This window comes from Anas acuta, chromosome 1, assembly GCF_963932015.1.
Source record: "Anas acuta chromosome 1, bAnaAcu1.1, whole genome shotgun sequence".
In the NCBI taxonomy this organism is placed as follows: Eukaryota; Metazoa; Chordata; class Aves; order Anseriformes; family Anatidae; genus Anas; species Anas acuta.
The window spans coordinates 4,104,249-4,131,420 of record NC_088979.1 but is presented as its reverse complement, the minus strand read 5'-3'; the positions used below and the strand labels follow the sequence as shown (position 1 = coordinate 4,131,420).

General features: G+C 42.4%; 1 protein-coding gene across 15 annotated transcripts in view; it reads left to right on the top strand.

The window, feature by feature from the left end:
- The window catches only part of TENM4 (teneurin transmembrane protein 4), a 1,646,934-nt gene that overhangs the window by 1,508,173 nt on the left and 111,589 nt on the right, over positions 1–27,172 (top strand). For all 15 annotated transcript variants that reach the window (XM_068654787.1, XM_068655360.1, XM_068655430.1 and 12 more), the window contains 2 exons: positions 11,725–11,910; positions 25,509–25,655. In XM_068654787.1, coding sequence (XP_068510888.1) covers positions 11,725–11,910; positions 25,509–25,655 — 333 coding nt within the window. The remainder of the gene's footprint in view (positions 1–11,724; positions 11,911–25,508; positions 25,656–27,172) is intronic.

The window sequence follows — 27,172 nt, the reverse complement described above, 5'->3', positions numbered from 1 at the left end:
TTATTTTTGCTGGGAGTCCAATTCTTCGAAAGTCCAAATATCCTTCTGGTAAGAAGATTAGAAGAACACACTAAAGAGGGGGAAAAGTTCCCAACAAGATAGAAAGTACGACTTATGTTTCAAATACGAGTTCCTCCTTGCAACCTGATAGTGGAGAAATAGGCTTAGCGCATTCCTCTGGCCAACCAGAGATCCACTAAACTTATCTTGTCTTTGGGATCTGTTTAGGAGCTTATTTTTAGCCACCTTTCTGGTTTTAGCCACTTTTCTGTTTGCAGCAGTCTTGGTCAAATACAGGGACCACGGGAGAGATTGAAGGAACTGAAAACTTGTGTTCTAGCTTTCATTTCAAACCGGGCCAAATCCAGTAAGTGGTGATATCACCCGTCTGTCTCTGGCTATTGGATCACAAAATATTTGGTCTGATTAGGTCACGTCTCAGGCTTAGGGCAGTGTAAGTCCAGTGGTGTGACAAGCAGTCCCTGCTCTTCACTGCCCTTAGGCACGCTGTGATGAGCACAGCTTCTTTCTCTCGTTTCAGCTCTTCTAGCACCAGTGCCAACCTATGGACCCCTCAGAGGGCAACGGGAAGGCTATTCCGTTCTCTGTTTGTTAGGGCTAATTCCCAGCACGCCAATTTTAGTTCGACATTCCTCCCTATCTCCAAATGTGACTTCAGCAGTCACACCATGAGCTCAAAAGTGCTTTTTGTTTGGCTCAATTACGCTTTGTGTTGGGGACTTTCCTGGCTGAAAACAGCAGCGATACACCAGACTGTGGGGCTCATGTTAACTTGGACGATTTGAAGAATAACTGATTCACAGCACACAACAAGCTGCTACATTCCGTGCTTACAACAGGTTACTGTTAAAACAGCATATTTTGAGCATGGCTAAGCAATTTGCATATTTGCTTGTATCACTGAAAACGTATGCATCTCTGATGAACAAATTTGGGTTTATTCTCCGCTATTGAAAAGAGGAGGCTTAGAGTCCCTACATTTTCTGGACTTACATCATGTATGGGGTCTTGTTTCAGCCGAGCCTCTTGTCTACAGTAGAATATCTGTCATGATGTCGCTGCTTTTTTAAACAACATTAAGTCATTTCTTTGGCACAGTAAGTGTAATCCAGCTGTCACCAAGGGACAAAACCATTACCCTGCAACAGCGATGTGGCAAGGTTCTTCGTGTTCGTTTGCAGATAAAGCCAGCTGATCAAGCCAATTGAAAACCCGAAACCTCGTAGTCACTGCATTTACAAGCACATAAATGATGCTTGTAAAACCATAGGGATCAGTGTATATCTCTGTAGAGTAGGGCAATCGAGCAGCTTTTGAACTGAAGATAGATCATGTCTAATAAATTTGGCCAATCAATTTGTCAACAGCTCACAGCGGACCATGTAGACATACTCACAGTTTTGTGAGTCTGGACCTCAGCTTCTGCATATTCCCTCTTTTAATCAGAATATTGCAGGAATATCAACAAGATGGATACTTGTGTGTAGTCAGGGAAGGTCATACATACCTCATCACAGTTTTCCCACTTGGGTTAAGTCAATTCCACGCTGCTGTCGGTGGGTAGCCCCTGCCACTGTAATCCTGAACTCTGGCCCTACTGGAGCTCATGTTGATTAGAGTTTCACATAAAGGGTTTCTGGTTGTTTTTGGCATTCTGAAATCATGTTTCATTCCAATATAGAGTGGCTGATATGAAACAATAGGGGCAATAATCTTGCAGTCAGTAAAATAGAATAAAATAAAAAAAAAAAAAGAGCAAGCAAAAATAACCCAAGACCAGAGGTAATCATACAGTGACTCAATGGTTGTAGAAGGCCAGAAATCTGTGATGCCGTAGCCTGAAGTGGACACAGTGAATGCCATATTACCTCTCTGCCCCCTTCCAAGTTCCAAGGTGCCCATACTCTAAAAACTGTCACCACCATTTGCGCTCATGAGCAACTTTGTAATGATCTTGGCAGGTGAAAATTTGAAGGGGTTTTGGAGAAAGCTTTGCTTCTTTTCTGTAAAGGTGATCCTTCCAGACCAGCGTTGAGGTGTATTGACAGCACAGGGGGTATAAAGCTTTCCCAACAGCTGCTGCTGCATCCCGTTTGCATGGATAGGCAGAGACATCTAACCTCTGGATATGTCAGCCCCACACACTTCGTACAAGTTCTGTGTCTCTTTGTGAAAAAGCAAGGTGAAATATTAATAACAATGACATTTCAAAGTTCCTCAGTAAAAAGTTGTCTGAAGAGGAAGAAAACCATATTGGGTTTCTTCATGCTGAGCTCTGGGTAAGGAAATCCCAAGCAAATCTAGTTTGTAATTACTTCAGCGTACACACTTGAAAATGCTCTGTTGAATTTATTTAGACAAACCCAAACTGCATAGAACTGAGAAATAAATTAGCTCTTTTTAATGACTGTAAGCATCAGCGGAAGTGTTTACTGTCAAATGATCTCCTCCTTACGGACACAGGGAGGAAATCAAAATCAGTCCAGAGAAGAATCCTTGTTAGGAAATTCATTTAATACACTAGGAATTGTTTCTTCTCTGGGAAACTTTAACTCACATCCCAGAAAGCTCAGAGATCCAATTAAACATCAAAGAGAAAAACATAATCGTGCACTTTGGGATATTTATTTTTATTCAACAAATCTTAGCTCCAAGTCTTCAAGACTCCAAGCTCCTTCAATACCTGGCATTTCGTGTCCTGCTATTCAACAGCAAGAGGCAGTTTAAAATAAAGTTCAGAATAATAAATAAAAGCGAGATTGACAGGAATACAAAAGTAAATTTCAGCAATAGAGGAGATGCTTTAGACACAATGTGATGGTCAGTCCCTAACATTTAAGGCAGGGATGAAAATAAGGTATAAATATTGTAGAAAACAGAGGCTGATAAAAGGCAGCAGACCAGTTTAATGGAATTTCATCTCACAGAGTAACAGCATTTCGGACGGGAGCTGGAAAACCTTTATGCAAATAAAGGAAGCAAGCTGAAATTGGACTTTAAAGTGAGTTTGTTGTCTTTTTTTTTAAGACATGCCAACTGTAGCACTGCACATTGTGCAGCTGCATAGACTGGGTTAGAGCTTTGATCCATTACCATGGGGACTGCTAACGATTGCTTCTGTTCTTCCTGCTCCTATTTCTAGCAAGAACTCCCGAGAGTCCCCTTGTGCTAGGTGCTGTATGTTTACAGCGTGAGAGACTCGATCTTGGAGCACAGACAAATATCAGTTGAAGGAAATTACTATACCCAACGCATTTGTTGCGCTTTTTAGAGACTGAAGGTGGTTTCTAGGGCTCTAGTGGGACAGATCTCCCAAATCTGCCAGCACTAGGTAAGCAGCTGCTCTGGGGACTTTTCATCTCCAAGTTAGGCAGCTCAGAGCTGCCCAGATTCCCGATTCAAGTCCCCAAAGAGATGAGACCTAGAAAAGGATTTGCAGAAACCTTTCAGTTAAACACAAAGCTGCTTATGCAAGCAAAGAACTAAATACCAGGAGGAAAATGGGGGAAAGAGCTGAAGCGGGGTTAAGCTTTTGTGTCTAGCTGGGGACCAGGGATGGGTGCTTTCTTTTACTAGGGATTTCCACCAGCCCTTCTCCTCGAGCTAAGCCAGCTGAACCACTTAGAGTCAAAACTCTCTTCTTCTGTCACGCACATGATTTATACCTAAATTGTGCAAACCCAGTGTGTTCTGCAAGTGCAGCGATGTCCCCTCTGTCTGTATGGAAGAGCCGTACTCAGGTCTCCTGCAGAGCCTGGCAAGAATCAACTCTTAGGCCAATTCCGGTACCCTAATTAGGGTCACGCTATAATGCACTAAATGCATCCCCCAGTGCAGGTCCTCCAGGATGCTCCTTCAGAGCTTCGGGTGCAGCAGGTATAAAGCTCAGGTGTCCAGAGTCCCATTTCAAAGCCACTGCTGCAGGTCAGTGCTTTTCCTGATGAGGGATGATAGCAGAGCTGATGGATTCATTTTCTGTCTCTGGAGGGCATCCTTTAATCTCAGTTTCCTCGTCTATGGGAAGAAAAGAAATAACTATTACTTTACAGGTATATTCTGAGCTATGTAAATACACTGAGACCCTTAAGTGGAGTAGGAAGTTGTCTCAGTACCAGCAGTTTAATTCCTAAAAACAAACAGATTTTCTATTTATTGACATAAATAATAATTACTTACATGTTAGTATTACTTACATAATTGATATATTTTAAGTAAGTAAACTTCTTAATTGTATAAAGGCATTAAATTATGCAGATCTTGCTTACAGCCTTTTAATATATTGACATAAGTAATAATTGCTACTTATATATTAGTATTACTTCAATGACCGATATATTTTGAAAATAATAAGTAAACAGTTTATTTGTACAACATCACCAAATTATGCAGACCTTGCTCTAGGTCGTGATCTCTGAGTGAAAAGACAAACGACCTTCAATTAGTGACATTGCCACAAGTTGCTCAGCTGTTCCCAGTAGTTACTGGGACGGGATGCTTTGCAGAGGAGTCCATGCTGGGGCGGCAACCTGTTACTGGGGTGGCAAGGGCAGAAAATTCAGATCGCTCTTTTTGTGCTTTGCCTTGCTACCTTTCCTTATAACGTTTTTAAAGGGGTATTTTGAAAAGCTAATTAGCTTTGTGCCTTCTTCAGTTCCAGCACAGGAGTTCATGTGTCACCGCAGAGTTATCAAATCACATAAATGAGAATTTCATCACACTGGAAATTACGTTTCATTATGAAGCGTGTATTTAGCACTTCGCTGCTATCTAAATCATGCTGATTACAGACCTTTTGTTTTTCTCCATCTTTATATTGGATACAGAAACTCCCCATAATTTGCCTTCGAGAGCAAAGGCAGGTTGTGAAAACAAGGCTTAGCTCTTCACCAAACAGAGCCTTTTCGCTCTGTGCAGTGCCCCCCTCCTGTGCCTCTTCTCTGGAAAAATCTGGCTGAGGTGGGAAATTGCCTCAGATGAGCCAACTTGAAACTGGAAAATCCCAGCTAAGGCAGATTTTTAATTATTAAATTTTCCATTAATATGCTGAAGGTCAGTGGAACTGCCCCAGTTTTCAGGAAGCTCTGAGCAATTTCACCTGATCTTATATTTTAGCACTAAATCCATATTTATTAAAGGATTTAGCAGGCAGGTCAGAAGCAGCTAAATCTCTGATTCTGCAGCACATGAATGCTAAAGAAAAAATTTCATCTGCATTGCTGTTCTCTAAGCTGGAAAGCTTTAAACTGTTATCAAGCCAATTTTAGGATTTTGGGGTAGGGGTAAACACGTAAAAATGGATTTGTCATAAATTAAGCACAAACTGACATCATTATCCCTCTTTCTCAAACCAATTCTTTAATATAATGTGAAAATAATATGAAACTCTGGATTATGCCACATCCTGTGTTGGAAGCTACCATGTCTGTTTTATCAATTAAAAAGGGCAATGAACAAAGCATTACACCGGTGGCTAGTGTTTGATGGGTTTCTTTTCCCTTTTTTCTTCTGAAATATCAAAGGCAACATAGCAGACATTTTATTCTTAAGGGGACAGATTTGGGTCAGTTTTTAGCAGGATATGCAAAAAATAAATAAAAAAACAGGTACAAGGTTTTTATTTGTATGAGTAATTGCTTTAGCTTTCTTATTTCTGAAGTGCTGTTAATGGACTGTGACCTCATTACACCTGGCACAGTGCAAATGCAGAAGAAAAAGCATAATCTTGGCCTCAGATAGCTGGGATTCTGAAGCATTAAGCAAGCGACAACAGCCAGAGACAAGCTGATGGAGGTACAATAAAATTACAACAGAATTTTGGTCAATGCAATACGCAGAAGTTACAGCACATCAGTGACTGCCGTCAAGATTTTGGTAGGTTTCCAAGGTGGTTTAGGATTTTTAAGAGAGACTTGAGCAATACTGAGGCAGCTTTACAGACCAGAGGGAAGTCTCTCCCCCAGTCATGAGAGGATAATGAGGAAAAAAAAAAAAAAAGAAAAAGAAAAAGCCATTTGTACAAAAAGTAACCAGCAGGCAGAAGAGGCTGGACTCATAGTCTGGTTCCCAGATGGGGGTGAGCAGAGATGGAATAGAGCAGGTCTTGAAACTGAAGACAAATATTTTCTTTTTGATTATTTGCATGAAAAATAACCAGAATTTTGTTGGAACAAGGAGAGATCAGAGCTCACATGTCTTCACCATTCCTGAATGGCATTATTCTTTTCTAAGGATAATCTCTGTGAAGCACCTGAGCCTCCCCTAGGTGAACCACAAAAAACTCAACACTATTTTGAGCACAGTCTGTTCCAGAAGATGTTCATGCAAGAGGTTTCAGGTGTTTCATCTTCTGGAGTCACCTGTCTTTCTTCCTTGACCTCGAGAGGAAAACTAGGCTTAGTTCTGTTCCTCACATAGAAGTCTGACATAAGGCAGGGTGACATCCAGACAATGGAAGATGCCAAACCTAGGCAGTAAACCCAGTGAAAACCCAGATGGTAAAATAGAAATGAACTTGATTCTCAGATAAAACACAGCATCCTGAATCTATTAAAGTCCATTAGTGCTATCTACTGAGTCCAAGTGTCAGGGAGCAAAGCTCAAGTTATTGCTAATAGTCCAAGTATTTCCCACAGAAGTTCATGGGCTAGTTGTGACTTGTAAGGACAGTGAGGTTCATATCCCCATTTAGAATTGGGCAGAGTTTGCAAAACTTCAGATTTGCTCAGAAGACCCCCTTCTTTCAAGGAACTGCAGGCAGCTTTAAAAGCTGGATGGCAAGATGAAGTAAAACACAATGCACCTCCAGGAAAGGATAAAGAATGGCTAATCTATTCGTACAAACTGCAAAGGAGATTAAAGATGAAAGGAAATATTTAGTCACCTTTTGGGAACAGCTGGTGTGAAAATATTTAACAGGCAGTGCTTTTATACACAAGCACAGTGTCCTCACTAAGCTTAAATAGGCAGGAGCAATATAATACAGCTGGCCAGAGCCTGTGAATACTGTAACAGGAGAATTAACAGCTTTCCTTCTCATTTGCTTGCACAGCTCAGATGTTAGCTAATCATGTCCTCTAATTTTAACAACAGAATTGGGAAATGTACCACAAAAATACAGCTTGTATTAAGAACGGAGGTGGCAAATTCTGTCCCTGGGACTGAATGACGGAGCAACGATTCACCGGCCCTCTTCTGTAAGTTAGCCGTGTGAGATTCTGTGAGATGCCTGGAAAGACCTGGATTTAAGTGAAAACTTAATCTGAAATCCATTCTGATCATTTCTTTGAGTGCCACCAAAAAAAAAAAAAAGTAAAAGCTCCTCCGACTGTTTAATCACCTATTAGATATCTGTGAGCATTTAAGAGCACCTTGTTATAGGGGGCTGAGGCGTAGAGCAGGATGAGTGTTGTAAGGCTATTTATATTGTATGGTTCCCATCTATCTTTAAACTGGCAGCTAAATGGAAGATTTAGAGTTGAGAGTTCCTGGCTCCCTGGTTCCCTGTCAGAAATAATTAAACTACATTTTAAGGAGACTGTCGTAAGTAGTTTCCTTCACAAGTGTTTTTCACAGCTGAGGTTCTTTATTACAGCTTTTGGGGCCTGGGAATGCAAAACCACCTTATATATCCATTATATACGAGTTCTATGTTCACAGCCTGGAGCCTGTACTCCCTTGCGTGGGCGGTGGCATGACTGGGGTCTCAGCTGTGTGGGAGATGAAACCCCAAATGTCCCCAGCGTCCCAGTTCTGGATTAGCCTACGATCTGGTTGTTGCCGAGCACGCAGCATTTTGTGTCCCTGGCCTGCCTGTGCAAAGCTGTGCCTTGGCAGCACGTTGCCTGAGAAATATTTCAGTCAAGATGTAAATGTCCCAGTGGGTTTTCCATCCCTTTTCATAGGAATGACTCCACAGAGATTCTGCCTTTCAGAAAGTGCTTTTTTTTTTTTTCTTAATCTCTTCGCCATTTTTGAATGTCACTCCATTATCCTGGTTTCACACCTTTAAATAACCCTAAGAAGGCTTCTGAATATCACTCAAAATAGCTTCCTTTTGTCCCTGTTTTTTTTTTTTTTGTTTTTTTTTTCTGCACCACCAGCCTCTAGATACCTGACCTACCATGAGCTGTCATTTCCCTGACAGACAGGAGACAAGACTGGATATCAGGATATCTAGGAGGTCCTGTGCCTGTCACAGAGTTCACATATACCTGTAGATCTACCATTTTGCTTTATGCCTTGTTTATCTGTGAAAATGGAAATAACATGGAACATCAAAAAATACCCGCTACAAACTGATTAATATCCTCATACTGAAGATAAAAAATTAAGTAGATAGCAGTAAAGTACTTCAGATATTCATGTGGACTTTTGGAGTCACAGGGGGATGAGCCCTCCAAGATGCCAATTTTCCTGCATGTCTCTGGGCCTGACAGTGCCAGTGGTATCCCCATGTTAATGATAGGCCTGGAGGTCAAAACTAGGGATTGGGACATAATGAAGATGAAAAGTAACTGAGACAGTGTTTTCTACATTGCTTGGTGAACTAACAGCATGTAAAATTATGTGTTATCTAGTATTTTAAACAGGGGGCTCCGGGGGCTGCCAGCCATGGCCACCAGCACTGCCGGGAGGTGCTGAGAGGCCGGAGCCAGGCTCTGCTCAGGGGTGCCCAGGGCCAGGCCCAGAGGCCCCAGGCCCAGCCTGGAGCCCAGGAGGTGCCCTCTGCCCCTCAAGAAGCACTGCTGGGCTGGGCGGGTGCCGGAGCCCTGGCACAGGCTGCCCAGAGAAGGGCTGGGGGCTCCTCCTTGGGGATCTCCAGCAGCCACCTGGACGTGGGGCTGGGCCCCCTGCTCGGGGTGGCCCTGCTGGAGCAGGGCTGGCAGGGACACCACCAGCCACTCGGGGGATGCTGTAATTCTGAGGTGTAAAGTTCAAAATGTGTGAATCAAGAATGCAAGTCAATAACCAGAGGAGTCACTCCAGTCCAACATTAGAGTAAACCCATAGTGAAATCCTGATGAGAAGCACCAGAAACCACAACAATTCTTTTCTGATTTGGGTTTAAATTCCATCAGTCTCGAACTGCACTTTCTCAAGGCATTGCTTCTCAGCGTGCTGGAATTTTGTACCATAAATCAAGCCTTCAATTTTTTATCTGCTAGTTCCTTTATCCTCCCCCAGACTTTGTTCATCAGGTCAGCCAAGGAAAATCAGGGTTTGTTTTTTTTTCAGTGCCGCTTTAGTGCTACATTAGCTAAGGCATCCTATGTGTTCACGTACCACCCTGATCAGCCCACGCTTCATTGCAGTGCTGTCTGGCAGTTAGGGAGAAGGGTAGAAAACACACACGGCTGGGCTCCAGCCCTATAGCGAGTTGATAATTGCACCATCCCTGATGTTCATAATGGCCATGGTAGTATGATGTTACCTCCCTCACATCTAGGAGCTGTGAAAATCCATCTCTCTATGCCAAATGCAAAGTAAAAAACTTCTGAAAGCAACTCAAGAGTCCTTCTGCAGACATGACTTAAGCTTTTGAGAGCGTAACTTCTACTGACTTCCAGTAAGGCTTACATCAGATTCAGTTATATTTAGGCAGCGAGTAGTATTTGTAGACGTATTGCTTCACATCTATGGTTTAAACACCCAAGTTGCCCAAGCAAGCTTGACTGTATATGGGACAGTGTCTGAGTGTCTTAACTGCATTTGAACTCCACAGCCCTTTCATTAGAGATTTATGTATATAGAACGAAGTGTTCAGGGGCATTTGGAGATATCTGAGCCACTGCAGCAAAAGGAGTCTGACTGGAAACAGTTCCACTGCCCTGAGCTGAAGTAAGCAGGAACCAGATATTGTGTTTATGTTGCATTTGGAAAATAAGGCATTTGCTAGACATGCAAAACATCGCTGTTATTACTCTTATAGTCCATTTCAGTGTGAGGGATCAAAGGCCTTGCAAACCTCTCCTGTGCCCTGGTGCAAAACTTTCCTCCCAGAGTCAAGGGGATGTGCCAGCCCCACGTCAGGAGTGTGTCAAAAGTCCCTGAGCAGCCAAAGCTTCCTGCTACCGGTGGTATTAATTAGCAAAATACTAAAGCAAACATAAGTAAGGCTTTCAGTCAGGTATGATGTTAATGCAGGCTGAGTAGTTTTGAATATTTTATGTGCAGCCAGTGACCCGAAGTAAATGTCTCGTATAATACCAGACTCCCCTTCGCTGCCAGCCTCGAGGCCTGAATTCTGCACTTAATATGCTTAGAGGCACAAAGAGAGGCACTGGGAATGAACTGGCACAGACACTGCCCGAGATATTCACCAGGTAGGGGAACAGAGAGAAAATGTGCTCTGCAGGGTACCCTGGTACCCCTTCCTGCGCTTTCAGCCCAGCGTTTCGTCTGTTCACATCTTCTCTCCACTCTCCCCAAGGGGAACTGTGCCCCTACCCTATCAAATCTATAAATGGCTCAGTCAAGCAAAAGGCTCGAATACAAAACATTTGGGAAAGTTTAACCCAATTTAGATGCAGAAGTCAGAGACAAGATAGAACACCTGATAGTGGGAAATATACTCTGAATTGCCACTAGGATTGAAAAGAGGAGAGTGCAGTCTTTATAAGAGATCAAGAGTGAGCAGTCAGGTGATGAGCCTGGAGAAGAAGAAATAGATTCATTTCATTTCATCTGTGGTATAACACTATGCCACTATTTGGTTTTAATTTTTTCCTTGAAATCGGTCCTCTGTAGTCATGGTGGTACCAGATGCTTTAACACCTGATTCATGGGTATCAGCTCTCCTTCAGATCTCAGTTTATACAGACACATACAGTGCAGATGTAATACAGTGCAGTCTCCCAAATTCAAGCCAAGGGCTAGTGAGGTTTTACCTATATGCCTACTGCTGGATCAAAATATTATGTGTGTCTGTGTGGAGCTCACAGGGGGTGGGAAAGGCCAGCACCTCTGAAAAGCCAATGTCCTTTAGCTCCTTTCTTTTTAGGAGGTAAGTACCAAAATACCCAGCCCTGACCCCCTGTTTCAGTTAACTACAATAAGACCGGGGAACAAGCACCATCCTGCAAATCCCAGCTCATGTAGCTCACAAAAAGAGTATGGAAGTACCTCCAAATGCCTGAGAAGGGGTTTTTTAATGGGATGGTAGGAGAACAGAGACATATCAGATGTGCAAGTTCAAGAGAAATCCATTCTATATATATTCTCTGTATTAATTTTAAACAGCAAAGGGATTTAATGAATCCCATCCCCAGAACTGCGGGTTAACAAGCCATAAACAGGCTTTGCCAGCACTTAACTTTAGCATCAGTAGTTTATCAGTACATTGCTTCCACACTTAACCAGATTTTAATTAAATGTGACTTTTGTTCTGCTTATTGGAAGAGCCAAACCCTTTGGATTCGGTGATCACAAAAGCTCGAGGAGTGCAAGAGAATTAGAAAGCAAATAGGAGGATCAATCACAGCAGACCTCTGCAATCCATGTCCCCCTCTTTTTTTGCAATATACTTATTAGATTCTTATTGTCAGGAAGGATTAGTGTTATGAGCTCCAGGAATTCCTTTCATTGCCCTGTAAGGCAAGGTAGTGAAGTGTGGCTGCTTTTCTTAACAATAACATTCTGGATTTTCCCCCCTTCTCCCTTCTCTCCACCCATATCCCCTCCTCTCTCTTTTCTCCTCTCCCACAGAGATTTGTGCAGCGGACTGCGGAGGACATGGCATTTGTGTCGGAGGCACCTGCCGCTGCGAGGAGGGATGGATGGGCACAGCCTGTGATCAGCGAGCGTGTCACCCACGCTGCAATGAGCACGGGACATGCCGGGATGGCAAGTGTGAATGCAGCCCGGGCTGGAACGGAGAGCACTGCACTATTGGTAGGGAGAAAGAAAAACCGACTACTTTTAAAAGAATAATTGATGATCAGGAAGGAGAAAAGGCGCATGCTTAATTGAATATGTGTGACTTAGTGTAGCATGAGCACCTTTGTTCTTGGATTTCAAGTTCTGACATCATACATTTTCATGTGGGAACAAGACAAAATGTCCTTTCATTTGTTGATGACATAGCTATATATATTTTTTATTATCAGTCCTGAAGTACACCTATGTGATGCTTGTTCTCATAGGGACAAGCTGTCAAACAGCAGCTAGATGGTTTTAAAAACATCCCACTTTGCCTCTCTCAAAAGGTCTTTCCGTAGCCTTGAAGACTTCTCCATACTATGTCAACAGCTTTCTTGGAAACATGCATCTGATTTCAAGTTTGTTTGTTTTTTGTTTGTTTGTTTGTTTGTGTTTGTTTTTGTTTTGTTTTGTTTTTTCTGTTAATTTGTTCCATTATTTGCCCTACCACTTTGCTTGGAAACTGCAGTCAGGCGACCTCTGGCTGGTATTCAACACTGTCTTGCGTATCCCTTCTCTGCTCTGCTACCTTTCTAACCACTCCATTGCCCACTCTATTTGGTTCTGCATTCCTGACATACCTGGCACATACCCTGAGCTCCTGGTGTCATGTCTGTTAGTAGTAGTAGTAAGGCACCAACAATATACTGAAATCATGTAGAGGTGCATTTCCCATGTCAAGCAATTTGCAGCATCATTAATGAACTGGCTTGGGTTTACCTTCCTCTTCATCTCACTTAACTCCTTGATGCACTTTCCCATTTTCCTTTCTTTCTGACAGTCATGCGTTCAAGTACTTCTGTCTCCATTCCGTAATCATGCTGTAAAATCAGCAGCATTATAACTCCCCAGATACCATTTATTACATATTAATGGAAAACTAAATTAGTTAATCCAGTTCCGCTGTCAATAATGCCTGTGTGGACCTGAAAAAAAATTCAGTTGACTTTAGAAGAGTTCCGGAGTGAGAATTCTCCTCCAGGCATTTGGTTTTAATCAGCTCCTTTTAAAGATAAGAAAATTTACCTCTATGTAGCTTTCATCGTGCAGTGATACATATAAATCACACTACATCAAAATTAACAGCCAGCAGTACCTGGGCAAAATTTGGTACAGTTATCCGTGTGGATTATTAACTTAGTTACATGTAGACATCCACTGTTTTTGCTTGAACACCAGGTGAGTTTGCACATGCAAAGGCAGACAGGAAATGAAGCCTGATCACAATGTTTTAATTCCAGCATTAGGGTAATGGTACAAACCATATCTGTGGCTCAATTCTACTTATCATTTATTTATGCTAATGTCACCCTACCACATTATGGTCTCCACATGCATCCCTTAATGAAAAATATCTAGCTCTAAAAACTTCCTCTGTCTCATTAGACATTACATTCTTTTTGCATTCTTGTCTATATCTCTAGCAGCTTTCATTTCTTTTCATGAGGAAGGGAAATAAAAAAAAAAATTAAAAAAACTTCTCTTAAATGACTTTAGAATGAAAAGAGAGCAGACCTGTGTTAATTGGAATGCTGTGTTTTTGTAATATTATTTTATAGCCTTGTGTTCAAGCACTTTGATTTGGAAAGTAACACAGATTCATGAAAGGGTTTTAAAAGAAAAAAAAAAAAAAAAAGAAAAGCGTTCAGCAAAAGGCCCCAGATCCAGGGGACTATTTTATGTGAAAGACATTTATGCACAAAAAAGCTTGATTCATTCCCTCAGTGCCATTTTATTAGTTCTGCTGCAAAAACAAAATGCCACTAGTTCACTATATGATATTTCTCCACACCACTGATATGCCCGGACTGATTTCAAAGAACAAGCTTTTATCTTTCCTGGTAATTAAATTTACCCCATTATTTGTGGTGTTCCTCGCTCTAAGTCTAAAGAGTCCGTGTTATCACGGGAAAGGCCAGCACCGCAATGCAGTCAGCATCGAGATTTTAATGGTGCACACTGTCATTTGGTGTGGTGCTACCTCCCTGTTGCAGTGCAGGTCTCAGAATCAGCCTGTAATACTTAGAGTGCTGGAGCAATTCTGTTTCTTTGCACTTCCCCTCCCTCCTCATCTTCTTGCATGGTGATTTAGCAACAAATTTGTACATAGTCTCATGCCTCTGAAGCTGTAAACCGTGTTTCCTACAGAATATTTCATTGACAAATGTGTAGAATGTAAGGGAGATTTGGCAAAGTCATAAATATCCAAGAAAATTGAATAGCTTTAGACGGAGTAATAAGCTAGTTCTATTGGCACAGATGAAAGGACATTGACTTGGAATTACATTAAGTATGTGGAAAGCATTCCCCTTGTCCTTGTGTGATTCCCCTGCATGGCAACTTGTTCTGTTGATAGTAATTCCTTATATGTCTGTGTCATGGCCCGTTTGCTTTAGCACTGACAAGCATAAAACCCCATTGCTGAAGTGATGCTTTAACAATATCGCCATGTGTGCAGGTAACATGGTAGAAATGGATGATACCAGTAAAGGACACTTCTTCCATTTCCTGTTGAGCATGTTTGAGAGTAAGAAATCCTTTTGTTTTGTAGGTCATAGGAGGCTCTTTCTTATGGTGTACAAGGAAACTCTGATCCCAGTGGATTAATTTGGTTTGCTCCTACAAAGAGTCATGTTACCAAATATACTAGCTTGATTGCTCACATCCAGCGATTTCATTAGAAGAACCCCAGTTAATTCCCAACAAGGAAATTGATGCAGAAGCATGCATTCATCATCCTAATTCAGCAAACTTAGCACATGCAGGCAAAAGAGTAGAACAGAAAGTTGATTATATAACTGCAGGAAGCCTGAAACCCAGCAGAATGGTTCAATTGGTTTACTCCAATATATTAAAGGAAAAAAATCGTGACAATGGATTAGGCAAGACTCCAATGATGGGCTCTCCAACATGCTCCAAACTTGCCCCCAGTTAGAAACATTGCAAGAACCCAGCTTTCTTCCACTCCAGCCCAAACCACACTAGCAACATCCAAGGAGCATGGTGGTTTTAGGAACGTGGAGTTCAAAGGTGAAATCAGCCCTCTCATTGTTGGCTCTGAAAGGACAAATCACAAACCAGCTTTGTGGCCAACCACGCTATGGATTTGATTCATGGGTGGCACCACAGCAGATTTCCTGGGTGTAATAATCAGCTCCAGAAATTGCCCAGGGCTGTGACATCGCAGCCTCAGATTTTCAAGATACGGCTCAGAAAATGCTCCTGGTGCTGTGCATCCTGCCTCAGAGATGCAGAGGGAGACTTCACTGCACCTACACAGGCCTTGCACTGAGATTGAATCTCTCTGTATGATATTTTACCAGCCTTGATTCTTTAGGGCTGTTTGGAAATAACTCCAGAAAGGGGTTCCCCGTGTACACAGTTGAGGTGAGATATTTATCATCCTTGAACAGCCAGGACACAAGACCAAAACCATCACTTGAAGTTCAGCCGCTGCACCTGAACACCACGGGGTCTCTCCAGAGCCCTATGGGGCCAGCACTTAGCTCTCCAAACACACACAGGTCTACCTTTCAAAGCACCTCAGTGCCTAATTCCCACTGATCTCTGCAAAAGCTGCACGCTTAACTCCTTTTGAAAATCTGGTCTTGGCACCCACTAGTGATGTATGTAATAACAAGAGCCTAGACAGACAGGCAGACAGCCCGTCCCACATGGCCTTCTGCTTATGGCACCACTGAGCTGCTTTTGTTTTACTTAGCAAAACTCTTGATTTTTGAGAAATCTGCCCCTTCAAGCTTGCCTTTCATCATCAGTCTTCTTGCATAAATAATCACACATGTTCTGAATAGCCGGGGTTGTAATCAGTGCCCCCTCCGTTTCTGCTCGAGCAGCTGGAATCCAGACAAAGCACATTACAGGTGGATTCTGGTCTCTTTTTAACAAGTCACTTGTGCTATTTAAACCCACAAAGCAGTTTGGTCTGTGTGCAGCCCAACATAAAATGAGCCCAGCAGTGTGTGGGGAAGGTTCCTGCTGCCCTCATCCCCCGCACAGGGCAGATGCCCCCAGCCCCTCTCTGGGCAGCCTGTGCCAGGGCTCAGAGAAATTTTCTTGTGATCCTCCCCAGTGTGTTTCAGACAAAAATAACCCAGACAGCTCAGACTGAGGAAATAAGAGGACTTTCACACCAAAAAATAGTCACATGGGCTTCCCCAGTAATGAATCTGAAAGGAGAGGGGCTTCCAGGAGCGGGTGCTGCCGTGGAGCTGAGTGCAGTGCTTTTGGGTGCAGACACCTTGGAAAAGTGGCTTTTCTTCTGAGCACAGTCCCACATGCCCACAGGTTTTCCAAAGGAGTATCAGCAGATAATAAAATCATATGTTAGTGCCAGAAGTGTAGCACATGAAAGAGAACTGTACACTTTTAGAGAAGAAAGAGCCGTGCTACTGCTGCATACATTTGCGGAACATTTGTATGGAATTTAAATGTATTCAGTGGTATGGAGTACAGATGTATGGATTCCAGGTGTGGAATGTTCCCATAGAAGGCCTCCATTATTTGTCCAAGTAGAAGATATCTGACACATTGCTCACATGATTGGTGTTGGCAGCTGCCTCCATTGTCTTCATCCACACAGCGATTGCTGTCCGAGTTTGCAGGTTGGGCTGCTGTGGATTTTAAAATCCAAAAGATACATTCCCAAGCTTCAGCCACCATCTGAATGGATGCTGTGCTGTGCTTCCTGCCTCGCTACCACCGTACTGGGGTGATTTGGTGATGCCTCCACTTACTTACAATAGTGCTTCGATGGACCCATCAGGCTCCCAGGATGGAAAAAAAATTTCTTCCAAGGGCTGTGACCTCCCAGGTGGTCGGTCTCCGTGACCAAACCTGGAATAGAAAGCTTTCCATAGGGGTACCAGGATGCAACTGAGAGAGAGGGAGCAGGAGCATGGAAATAGCATTTAAGGAGGTAGCCAGATTGAGAAGAGCAAAACTCAGAGCCTCTTATTTATTAACAAAAACCAGCTGCTGTTAGATGGAGAGTGCCGCCTGCTGGCATCCACAGGGCTCTCCGAGGCAGGACGCCTGGCTTCTGCTCGTGTCTTTGCCACCAGCTTCCTGTTTGACCCCAGAAATTCAGCTAGAAGTCAATTTCCCAAATTAATATTTCATAGGAATTGGGCCCATGACCGCTCCCACTGCATCTAAAACTTTCTTTTCTTTGCTTTATCCCGACTTGGAATGAGTATATGAAGAGCTGCCTATCTGGTAGAGCTGCCGCGAGGTTAATTTAATGTTGGTAAAGTAATTTGATCTTGGGATAGAGGATGCTGTATAAATGCAACGCGTTGCCATTGAGAAGATCCAGGGAAAATCCTCTGGTAAGGCCACAGGAGAACTGTGCATCTTTGTGCGGAAAAGCCTAAGACAATCAGGTGAGGTGGAGCACTTTAAAATGACTCTGTTTTTCCTGATGAAAAGGTGTTTTTCCTGATGAAAAGTGGTCAGTAAAACAGAGGGAGATTGTTGCAAATGAGCAGAACACTACAATATTCTGCCACATATATATATATTTATAAATATATATATGCATATATATATATATAAGCACTTACATAAATATATATATATATTAAACTTTCCTGTTTCTCTTCCTGGTCTTAATGAGCAAAGACGACTGGATGCCTAAACGTAGCCTTCTTGAGCTCTTTGACTGAGGAGGGCTGTGCTCCACCCTTCTTTTTTTTTTTTTTTCTCTCCTCATAATCAAGATTTTTCTTTTCGTATCACAGCAAACTCTCCTTTGCCTTTCTAGCACCTGCACAGTCTCGTAGTAAGCCGCAATGCACTTATTCAATCCTACCTTAAATGTCCTGTCTTTTATCTCCCAAGCTCACTATCTGGATAAGGTAGTGAAAGGTATGCTCTTCCTTCCTATTTTTCCTATTGTCTTTGTGTTTTCTTTTTAAAAATGCACCGTGAACATGCTGTGTTGAGGTTGCATCTCTTCCTCATCATCACCAAAGTGCTCCCTAATGTCTGGAAGGGTGAACTTTCCAGTCATTTAGGTAGGAAATACCTCCGTAAGTGCTGTGACCCTGTGTTAACATCGTATCAGTGTTCCCACCCCTCCCCTCGTCCCTGCCCTCCCCTCCAAATCATCTCTCATCCTCACCCCTCCTAACCCAGGTAAGGCAAGTCAGGGGGAAACCAATTTTCTGTGAATGCATCAGGAGCCCTGTACAGTGATGTGTTTTAATTAAATGTCTATGATCTGTTTTGTAACAAGCAGGTGAGTGCACTTTCTGTGTGGAGTCTGCCTAGTTTTGATCCGTGACTGCTAAGTCTTACATGGGAACTTTGAGTAATTCTACATAAATATATATATAAATAGAAAAATGTTATGACCTCAAAGCCTCTGGATGCATAAATCAGCAATTTTTACTAAAATTAGCGATGTTGCATTAATTTACACTATAAAAAAATCCTACTCTGTGCTCCTATTTTTGAAATGTAAAACAAGTCTAGGACCCAGGTTTGTTCTCAGCTGGGAAGAAATGATATTGAACTGCTGTGGACCAGAGGTAATATGATATCTTAAAATAATCAGAGTTGTATTAATCAGAGCAACGAGCTAAATTAATTTAGGACTTTAAAATAAAAATAGACAGTGCCACAATGCACTTAGCTTTCTAAATATATTGAAATAGTATACATCTAGTTAAAAACAACAATCTGACAGTAAATATGATTGAGTTGGACACAAATATCCTTCTGCATGGCTGATTTGACACTAACAGCAACACAGTGCTGACACCACACAGCATCATATGTTTGCTGGTTAAACAAACCAAGAAATCAGGTTGAACAAATCAGTTTCTTCCATAGCGTTGCCCTCCTTTTCAGGTTGTGAGCAATCAGAAATAGCAGCTGTGAGAAGCTGATGAAGGAGGACAGATATGCCAAAATACTTGCCCGGTGAATAGTTAGAGTGAAGTCTCTGCCATGTAAAGCTCTTGTTGTATGGCATGGTTGCCCTACTGCGTTCACTGCTCTGGATGGATGTACAATCTCATGTTTCTTGTTTCCATCTCAGCCTAAAAGCAGGTCCAGGTACACGCAGATAGGGGAAAACTTTGAACAGACAAAGAAATATTAATGGTAAGGGAACGTCCACAGTTTAAATGAGATTTTTGTCTTCAGTCTCATGCAGCAAGCGTCAGTTGTTCTTGAACCACTGCTTATAGATCGGTGGATGGTTCAGTGGTAGGTAGTTTTCTCTCATTGCTTAGCATCAGTAAAACATGATTGACTTGACTTGAACCAGGAGGAAAAATGATATCCTCCTTAGATCAAGGAAATAGGGCCACTTTTTGTACCCTTGCAGAGTAATAGTGGTGGGATTCACAGAGGTGGGGACAGGCCAGCACTTGGCAGTGTGACCAGAACCTCCTGTAGATGTCCCACACCTCAATGTTCTGCATTTCAAAACCCCAGGACTCCTCCTTTCCATCTCAACTGGTATTGGAGAAGGCTGGATCAAAAGGTAGAAAATAAGCACCAGGGGGGTAGAAGAGATAAGAAATCAGTCTGCAGAGCCTGTGTCCAGGGACCTTCAGTGCCGATATGCCCATTCGATGGCACAATAATTTTTTTTTAGTAAGTCTTCTGTAGCTGTCATTCCTCCTCTGAGCCTTTTGACTCACCTTTATGGCCAAAAATAAAGACACATTATATTTAGTGAGTTCTGCAAGTGGGTAACAGGTTAGCAACATACTAAGAATAACGATCGTCTCTTATAATACATGGCCTCTTCTGGAAAGATTAGCAACAGCTGAAACATTAAAAAGTACATAGTTTTTACTTGGCTAGCTTCATGGCGTGCATTTTTCAAAACTAAATTACTCATGCCCTTTTGGCTTTCTTAATTATTAACATCTTTCTGGTTGAAATCCCTTCCCAGTAATCCTGTGTTGTCAAGGGTGAGCCTGATTTACTGCTGAGTCTTTCCTACAGCTTTACAATAAACCAGTAAATCAGACAAGATACAGAACTGTTTCGAAGTTGGAGGGCAAGTTTCAAGAGCAAACATCAGCATGATTAAACCAAGAAGCCCCAACTAGAGCTGGAATGGAGTCTTCCAGTCTGAAGCTTAATTAACACCGGTAATGCTTAAAAGGAAAAGAGGCGCCTAATATTAAAGATGTGCTGGTTTTAGAGGGAGCTCCTCCATCCTGGATGCCATTGGAACTGACAGCACATCAGTCTAATTAATTTCTATTGGTGGCTTATCAATTCTCACTCTTAAAAAATAGCCACATTAGTGCAGTAGTGAGGCATATAAACAGCCAGGCTGAAACATAAAGGTGCTGAACAGCCACCTCCGTATGAATCCAGGGATGACTGCAAGGTCACTTCTTTGGTCTGAGCAGCGGTGAGAACCCAAGGTCTAACTGCAGCCCGCTCCTTTATTTGTACAGATCGAAGCAACAGGAGCTCTGGCAGGTGACTTTTAATTTCCATCTTACAGAAGTCATCTGATTAAAGGTTTCTTGATACCCACCATTGCAAAATGCTGTGGAGGTCGTTTAGGAGTTAGCATTTTTCAGGACACTAGGTTCTCGTAATTTACGGGGATCAGTTGATGTCTTGCTCCTCCCTTTCAGTCCTGCAACACTTCTGCAGGTCTCTTACTGATTATTGTTCCCTCAAGCTATTGTTCCCATCCTCACATGTTGCATTCAGCCGTGTCCCACTCATGTCAGAGCTCAACCACTGTCTATTAAGACTTGCTGGAGCATCTGTTAGTGCTTTCTTACTGCCAATGGAGGAACAACAGCGAAACATATTTATCTTCTATCAATATTTTAAGATCAGAAGGAAAGTCTAGTCTTCTAAGTCCTATTTCAAGTGGCAATATGTCTTACCTTGAAGAAAACTGCCATTGAACATTGTTTTTAATTGTACTAATTACAGTAGGTCTTTGCTGTACAGATCATTAAGAGAAGATTGTTTTACCACCAATCTTAAAATAATTTCTTACTCTGGTGACTGTCTCCTTTGACTCTGATAATCTTTTCTTGTCTGGTTCAAAATCAATCCACTTTTTGTAATGCTTCCCTGCTCCGTATTCTCCTATGCATGGCAGATGTGAGATCTTTGTGAACATCTCACAGTATCAGCAGTGCTTTCATGTGCCTCGGTTAGAAACTCACATAAAGGACTTCTTCCCCCCTCAGAAAGTCCTATTCATGTATTTAATTCTCTTAGTCACTCCAACGCAGTTAACAAACACAGGAATAATGAATCATCAGTGACTCTAGCTATGAGAAATCAGAGCAGCAAGATTATGGTGGTGTAAATCTGGGAAGACTGAGCCACCCTGCTGCGTTGATATTCAGAAGCACTTTGGAGTCAAGGTGATCTTTTCCCTTTATTCCCCAACACGGGTGAGAGGAAGGGATAAACTTTATTTGTATCACCTTTTCTTCAAATGCTTTGAAGAGCACTGTTTGTGGAACGTAGAGTATTGTATGTGCCTAGCTATATTGTGTTAGTGATGATCAAGTCTGTATGCAGGACCAGTTTAGAAATAGTAATGGACATTTAGAAATGGACTTAGAGGTCCATTCTGCTAGATATGTTGACCTGCACGTCCATGTTATATTCTAACTTGCTGAAGCTATGAGTCCTTTGACAGCACTGTTAAATTATGTTCTTTTATATTAATGACAAAGATTTCCTTTGTCATTACTTAGGAAAAGTCTGTTCTATCAAACCATGTCATGGGAGAGGTACAATTTAGTGCTCACAGCACTGATACTTTGCTGTACCTTGTAATGTAACAGTTAAAACCTGAAAACTTGTGTGTTCATGGATCTGTGAAAAAGAAGTTATTTCATTAGGAAATAGTTCTCTCAGACTCCTTGGAAGAGATTTATCTCATTAGGAACTGGGGCTGGCTCGCTTCTTGGTGAGAGGAAGTAAATTTGCTTTCTGGACTTGAAAGATGGCAAGACAATGGGTTCTGACATTACAGAGGGAGTCATCCCACTGTAGGTGTCTGCAGTGTAGATGCTTATCTCTCAGCTCATCACCCTAGATTCCCTTAATAGTCAAGGAAGAGGAATAGACGCTTTGGGAAGACATAATCTTATGAGATACTCTCTCTCCTCTTTCTTTCCTCTCTTGGATGGTGTTTTTCTTCTGTCTGCCTTCTGAGATGATTGACTTAATTACTCTGGGTCCAATTCAAGAAGATTCAGAGGAAATCATGAAAGCCCGTTCAGATAGTCCAAAACCCATTTCTTACAGAAAATGAATTGCACACAAAATTAAATAACATCAGACTGAAAGGGTGTTCTCAGACAGAGTCCAGTTGTCAGCTGTCAAGGGCAACCACATTGTATAAAATTTTATATAATTCTACCAGGGCCTTTGGATATCAGTGGAGCTTCTTGACCTTAACCATCCTACTAGGAGGCTATTCCAAAACCTTATTTCTTTGATCCCAGAAAATACATTTTTTTTTATCTTTCTAATTTCCAACCAGAATTTATGCATGCTTGATTTATGTCCATTTGTTCTTATGCCAGCACTATTCTGTTTAGCTTAAATAGCTGTTTTCCTTCTCCCTGTTTATCTGTTTCTCAAATTTGTGGAAAACAATTATATTATTTTCAGCCTTTGCTGTGCTAGAGCAAATCAATCAATCTCTTCTCGTTTCCTCAGATGCAGATGGTCCTTCCATCCTAATCATATCAGCCATTTTCTGCCACTCCAAATTCCACCTTTCCCAAGTCTGGGAAAGTAAAGCACATTCAATAGTTCCATATTAGATCCTCCTTTTTACAGTTATACTGTTTTTTGCCTAAACGTGCTGGACACTTCTCACATGAAATATTTTAAGATCATTTGCTTTTTTTCAGTCTCACAGCAAGTGATCAGTCAGTACAGTATATTTCTTGTCTAAAAATTTCAGACCTTTGATTTTTAGATCTTTCTTCCAAACATTAATAAATGCAAAGTATATTTGAAAGAAAAAAAAAAAAAAAAAAAAAAAAAAAAGAAAGAAAGGAAGAAATAGAATCCCTCTTTTCCCTCTGAATTTTCATCATAGCCCTAACTTCAACCATTTCCAACCTTTTGGACCTGTTTCCAGGGTTTGGACCTGTTCCTGCATGGCTTGAAACTGAACCAAAGGAGTCCCATCAAAAATCTCTAAAACCCTCTTCTTTCGATTGCAGAAAATAAAGAGTCTACTCCAGATACTAAACAATACTTGTGTTAAAGATCTGGTGGCATCCAGCCTTTCTTCTCTCGTGCTTCTATAGTGGTCTCTTCAATTTCTCATCACCCAACTCTTTTTGATTCTCACTGCACTCCTGTCCAAGCCAACACCACTGCACCTTTAAAAGCAGTGTCCTGCTCAGTCCCTGCAGCAGCAGGATAGAAATGAATTTTTTAGGATGGGTTATGAAGAGTCCAACTGATGCACTAGAGCAATTAAAACATGAAATGTGCTCAATGACAATGCAACAGTGTCATTGCAGAACTGAGCTGCCAACTGAGCTCTACCGGGGCCATGCAGAATACACATAAAGTGATTTCTCCAGATTTCTTCAGAGGCTTTTTGTCTAGACAAATTTAGGCAGATTTATAAAGAGGGGAAAAAAGTCATATCCCTTCTGTCAGGATGGGCCCATCCAAATGGAATTTATCTGCTCCAAAGTGCAATTACCTACCTAATGAAGCAATTTTAGCAGGTTATTTTAAAAAGTAATACACTTCTCATTTTCCAAAACAGCTGAAAGCTTTCAGCTTCTACTGAAAGTAACTAAAGGGAACAAACAAATAAATTAGCTCTAGCATTGAAAAAAAAAATAAATGCTTAAGAGTTTGGCACTGTTGTAAGTAACTGAAGGCAGGATTTTAAAATGGAGAATTTCATATAACTTTGCCTATAAATAGCTTATCTGTAGTGTATAAATACTACTATAATGTATAGATACTAGTATAATGTATAAATGCTGAAGTATACACACACACAGAGCATACTCACACGTACACATGTGGTATGCCCCCTCCTCACACGCACACGTTTGAAAGGCCTGAGATGCTACAAACATGTTAATAAATGCAAAATCTATTTAAGATCTTTTTAAAGGACCTAAGCAACTTTGTTCCTTATCCCATTTGGTCCCTAGCCACCTTTAAATTAGAAAAACAGTCCTGGCGGAGATGTTAAGTTCACAGAGGGACATGGTTTTAGTGACAAGGCCTTTGGGCGCTGCACCTCCTCAGCGCACAATAATGGTGGCACGGCCTGCTCTGCTGCCTCAGCGCTTCCTCGGGCAGCCCCTCATGGGGTGGCCAGCCAAATTCACCCTTTGGTGCTCTTCATCCTCGTGTTGTAACCCTTTAGGGCAGGATAATCCCAACCCTCCTACCATAGGGGGTTGGAATTAGATGGTCTTTAAGGTCCCTTCCCTTTTTAATTCCACAGAATCTGCGCGGTTTGCTCAGTTCCACCACCAAATCTGCCTTGCACATTGAGGGCCTGAAGAAATGCAAACATGAAAGGATTTCACAACACATGTAAGCAGAGAGGGCCTTAGGACAGGGCTCAGGAAGGCTCAGTTGTGTTCCTGGTTTAATCAGTCCTGCTGGGTGACCTTGGCAGTCACTTCAGTCCCTTCTACTTCAGTTTCCTAATCTGTAAAATGCAGCTAACATTTCTGACTGCTTCTTGGAAAAGGTTTTTGAGCTCTGCAGGTAAAAAGCCCCCAGAACTGCATAACCTAAGCCACATCCTTCGTACTGCTGCTTGCTGGGGAAATTACTCTGCTATTTTGTTGGGAAAAAAAAAAAGATGGAAAGCTCGGCAGGGGGTCATCAGATGAGAAAACCAACCCCTAGTGAGCAGACAGGAAGCGTGGGGTTCATCTCCCCCTAATTTTAATCACCTGTAATAGAAATATCTGCCTCTGCTGGGGTCTCTTTCTAGTCAGTGGAGAGAAACAGGTGTTTCCAGAGCATCCTTCAGCTCCTCAGTGTGGGCATCTAACCCACACAAGGGGCCTTCTACCCCAGAGAGGCTGGTCCTCTGCTCACTACAGAGAGTGGAAGGTGTCTCCCTTCTAGGTCCGCTTCAACCAGATAGCATGAATCCCACCCAAAATGACTATGGAAGAGAAACTGTGTTCTCCAAACATTTTCTGACATAGAAAGTGCCTTCCCTTCCCAGCCAGCTTTCAGGTTGAGATCTCAGTACTGCTGAAAGCTGCATTATCCTGCTGGGTGTTAGGGACATTCACCTCACATGTAAGTCAGATAACCCCAAATCTAGGTTCTACCAAAAGAAAAAAGGCTTTGAGAGACTCAGACAGCAGGGTGGGTGTCACAGCAGCAGCCCTCCACCATCCTGATACCAAACCGGGACAGTTTGCTCCGTGTGTAAAGATACCAAGTGCTAGTGGAGAAATAAGCTGAAAGCAGAGGGAAACAGCTGCTTTTAAGTAGCTTTTTTTTTTTTTTTTTTTTCCCAAGGCTTTGTGGCTTTGTTTTTTTCGGTGTGTTTGATCGTGTGGCTGTTTGCCTTGCAGAGGGATGCCCTGGCTTGTGCAACGGCAACGGCAGGTGCACTCTGGACATGAACGGCTGGCACTGCGTCTGCCAGCTGGGCTGGCGAGGAGCGGGCTGCGACACCTCCATGGAGACGGCGTGCGGCGACGGCAAGGACAACGACGGAGGTAGGACGGGAGCGTGTGTGCTACACCAGGCTTTGCAAAGCCTCTAAGCAGCCAGCAGTCAGCTGGGCTTCATTCAGCAGGGCAGATTGCTTCCCGACAGCTGGCGGAGAACAGGCAGCCAAGTCCGCCAGGCTGACTCAGCCAGAGAGGGTTTGAAAATTCAGATGAAATGGATTCAGATTTGGGGTGCCAGGCCTGAAGAGGGAGGGTTATTTATCCACAAATTGAGTCCATGTAGCAGAAGGCAGGCAGAGTCTATGTGCTTGTCCTGTCCCTCTGTGTGGATTGGCGGTGACACGATGGGACCACCCCAGGCCCTGACTGTTCGAACTTTGGCCTCGCTGCCTGAGGTTTTCATCGAGGCTCCTTGGTAGGTCACTGCTGACTTGGGATGGATGTTTTGCAGTAACTCAGGGGCTTCAGTGACTGATCCCCATGCCCACAAGCCATCCGATCCCACTCGCACCATGTTTTATTGATTACAGTTCCATATGTAATGATGTCAGGCATGTGAATAATAGCCCTGCGTAATGCAAACTTAATATTCAGAGTTATCTCATTACAAAGGAAACCCTGGTGCAGTGTGAAGGTTTGAATTAGAGGGCAGGAGATGAGATATTAAATTTAAGGCATAAGGGAGACTGCATAATTTGTTTTGTTGTCACTCAGCAAAAGGCTTTGTAAACCACAAGTCTGGGCCAGGACCCAGACTGTGAAGTGGAGACTATATTTTGCAAGTTTCTGTTCTATCGTATTCACAAGAACAGTACAGTTAAAAATAAAAACAAAAGTAGACAAGCCAAGACTGTGATTATCTGCTTCACAGCAACTGGGATTCTGATTGAATATTTAAAATACTTCTGCACATCTGGCATGGCAAACGGACCAAATTATCCCTTTAGAAAAGATGGAAGAAATTGGGGAGCCATAGAAAGAGTACACACTGTGAAACCAAAGTCTCTTCTTGCCTCACGTGGAACTGAATATCACTGTACTCATCTTTCCCATTTACAGCTGACTCAAGACAATAGTAAAGTTTGCCATGTGTAAATTTATGGTAAACAGAGCCAGCGATAAACCTAGTCTCACTGGAAAAAAATGACCAACACAAACCTTGACTTCTTTTAGAAAGAGAGGGGGGAAATACAGAGCAATCCAGCCTGACTGACAAGCTAGACCACATCTGCAAAACATCAAAAAGAGCATGACCAGACTCTGAGCAGGCTGGCGAAGCACCATGCCCTGATATCTCTTGCTACAAAGTGCTAACCTTGTAATTGGCTTGCCCTCACCTTGAAACAAGGTTTTGAGGCCTCGCTAGCCTGCAGGACAGCAGATGTAGACAGGAGGGAGGAAAGGCATCAACATGTTTCCGAGTTAGTGCACATCAGCTGCTAACTTGCATTTGGTGAGCTTGTGTTGAACAGCGGTGCACACAGCTAGAGCAGAGCAACCGATCGGTTGTAACATATTGCCTTGTGACAGCTTACTCGTGTGTCACAGCCCAGAAATGAGTG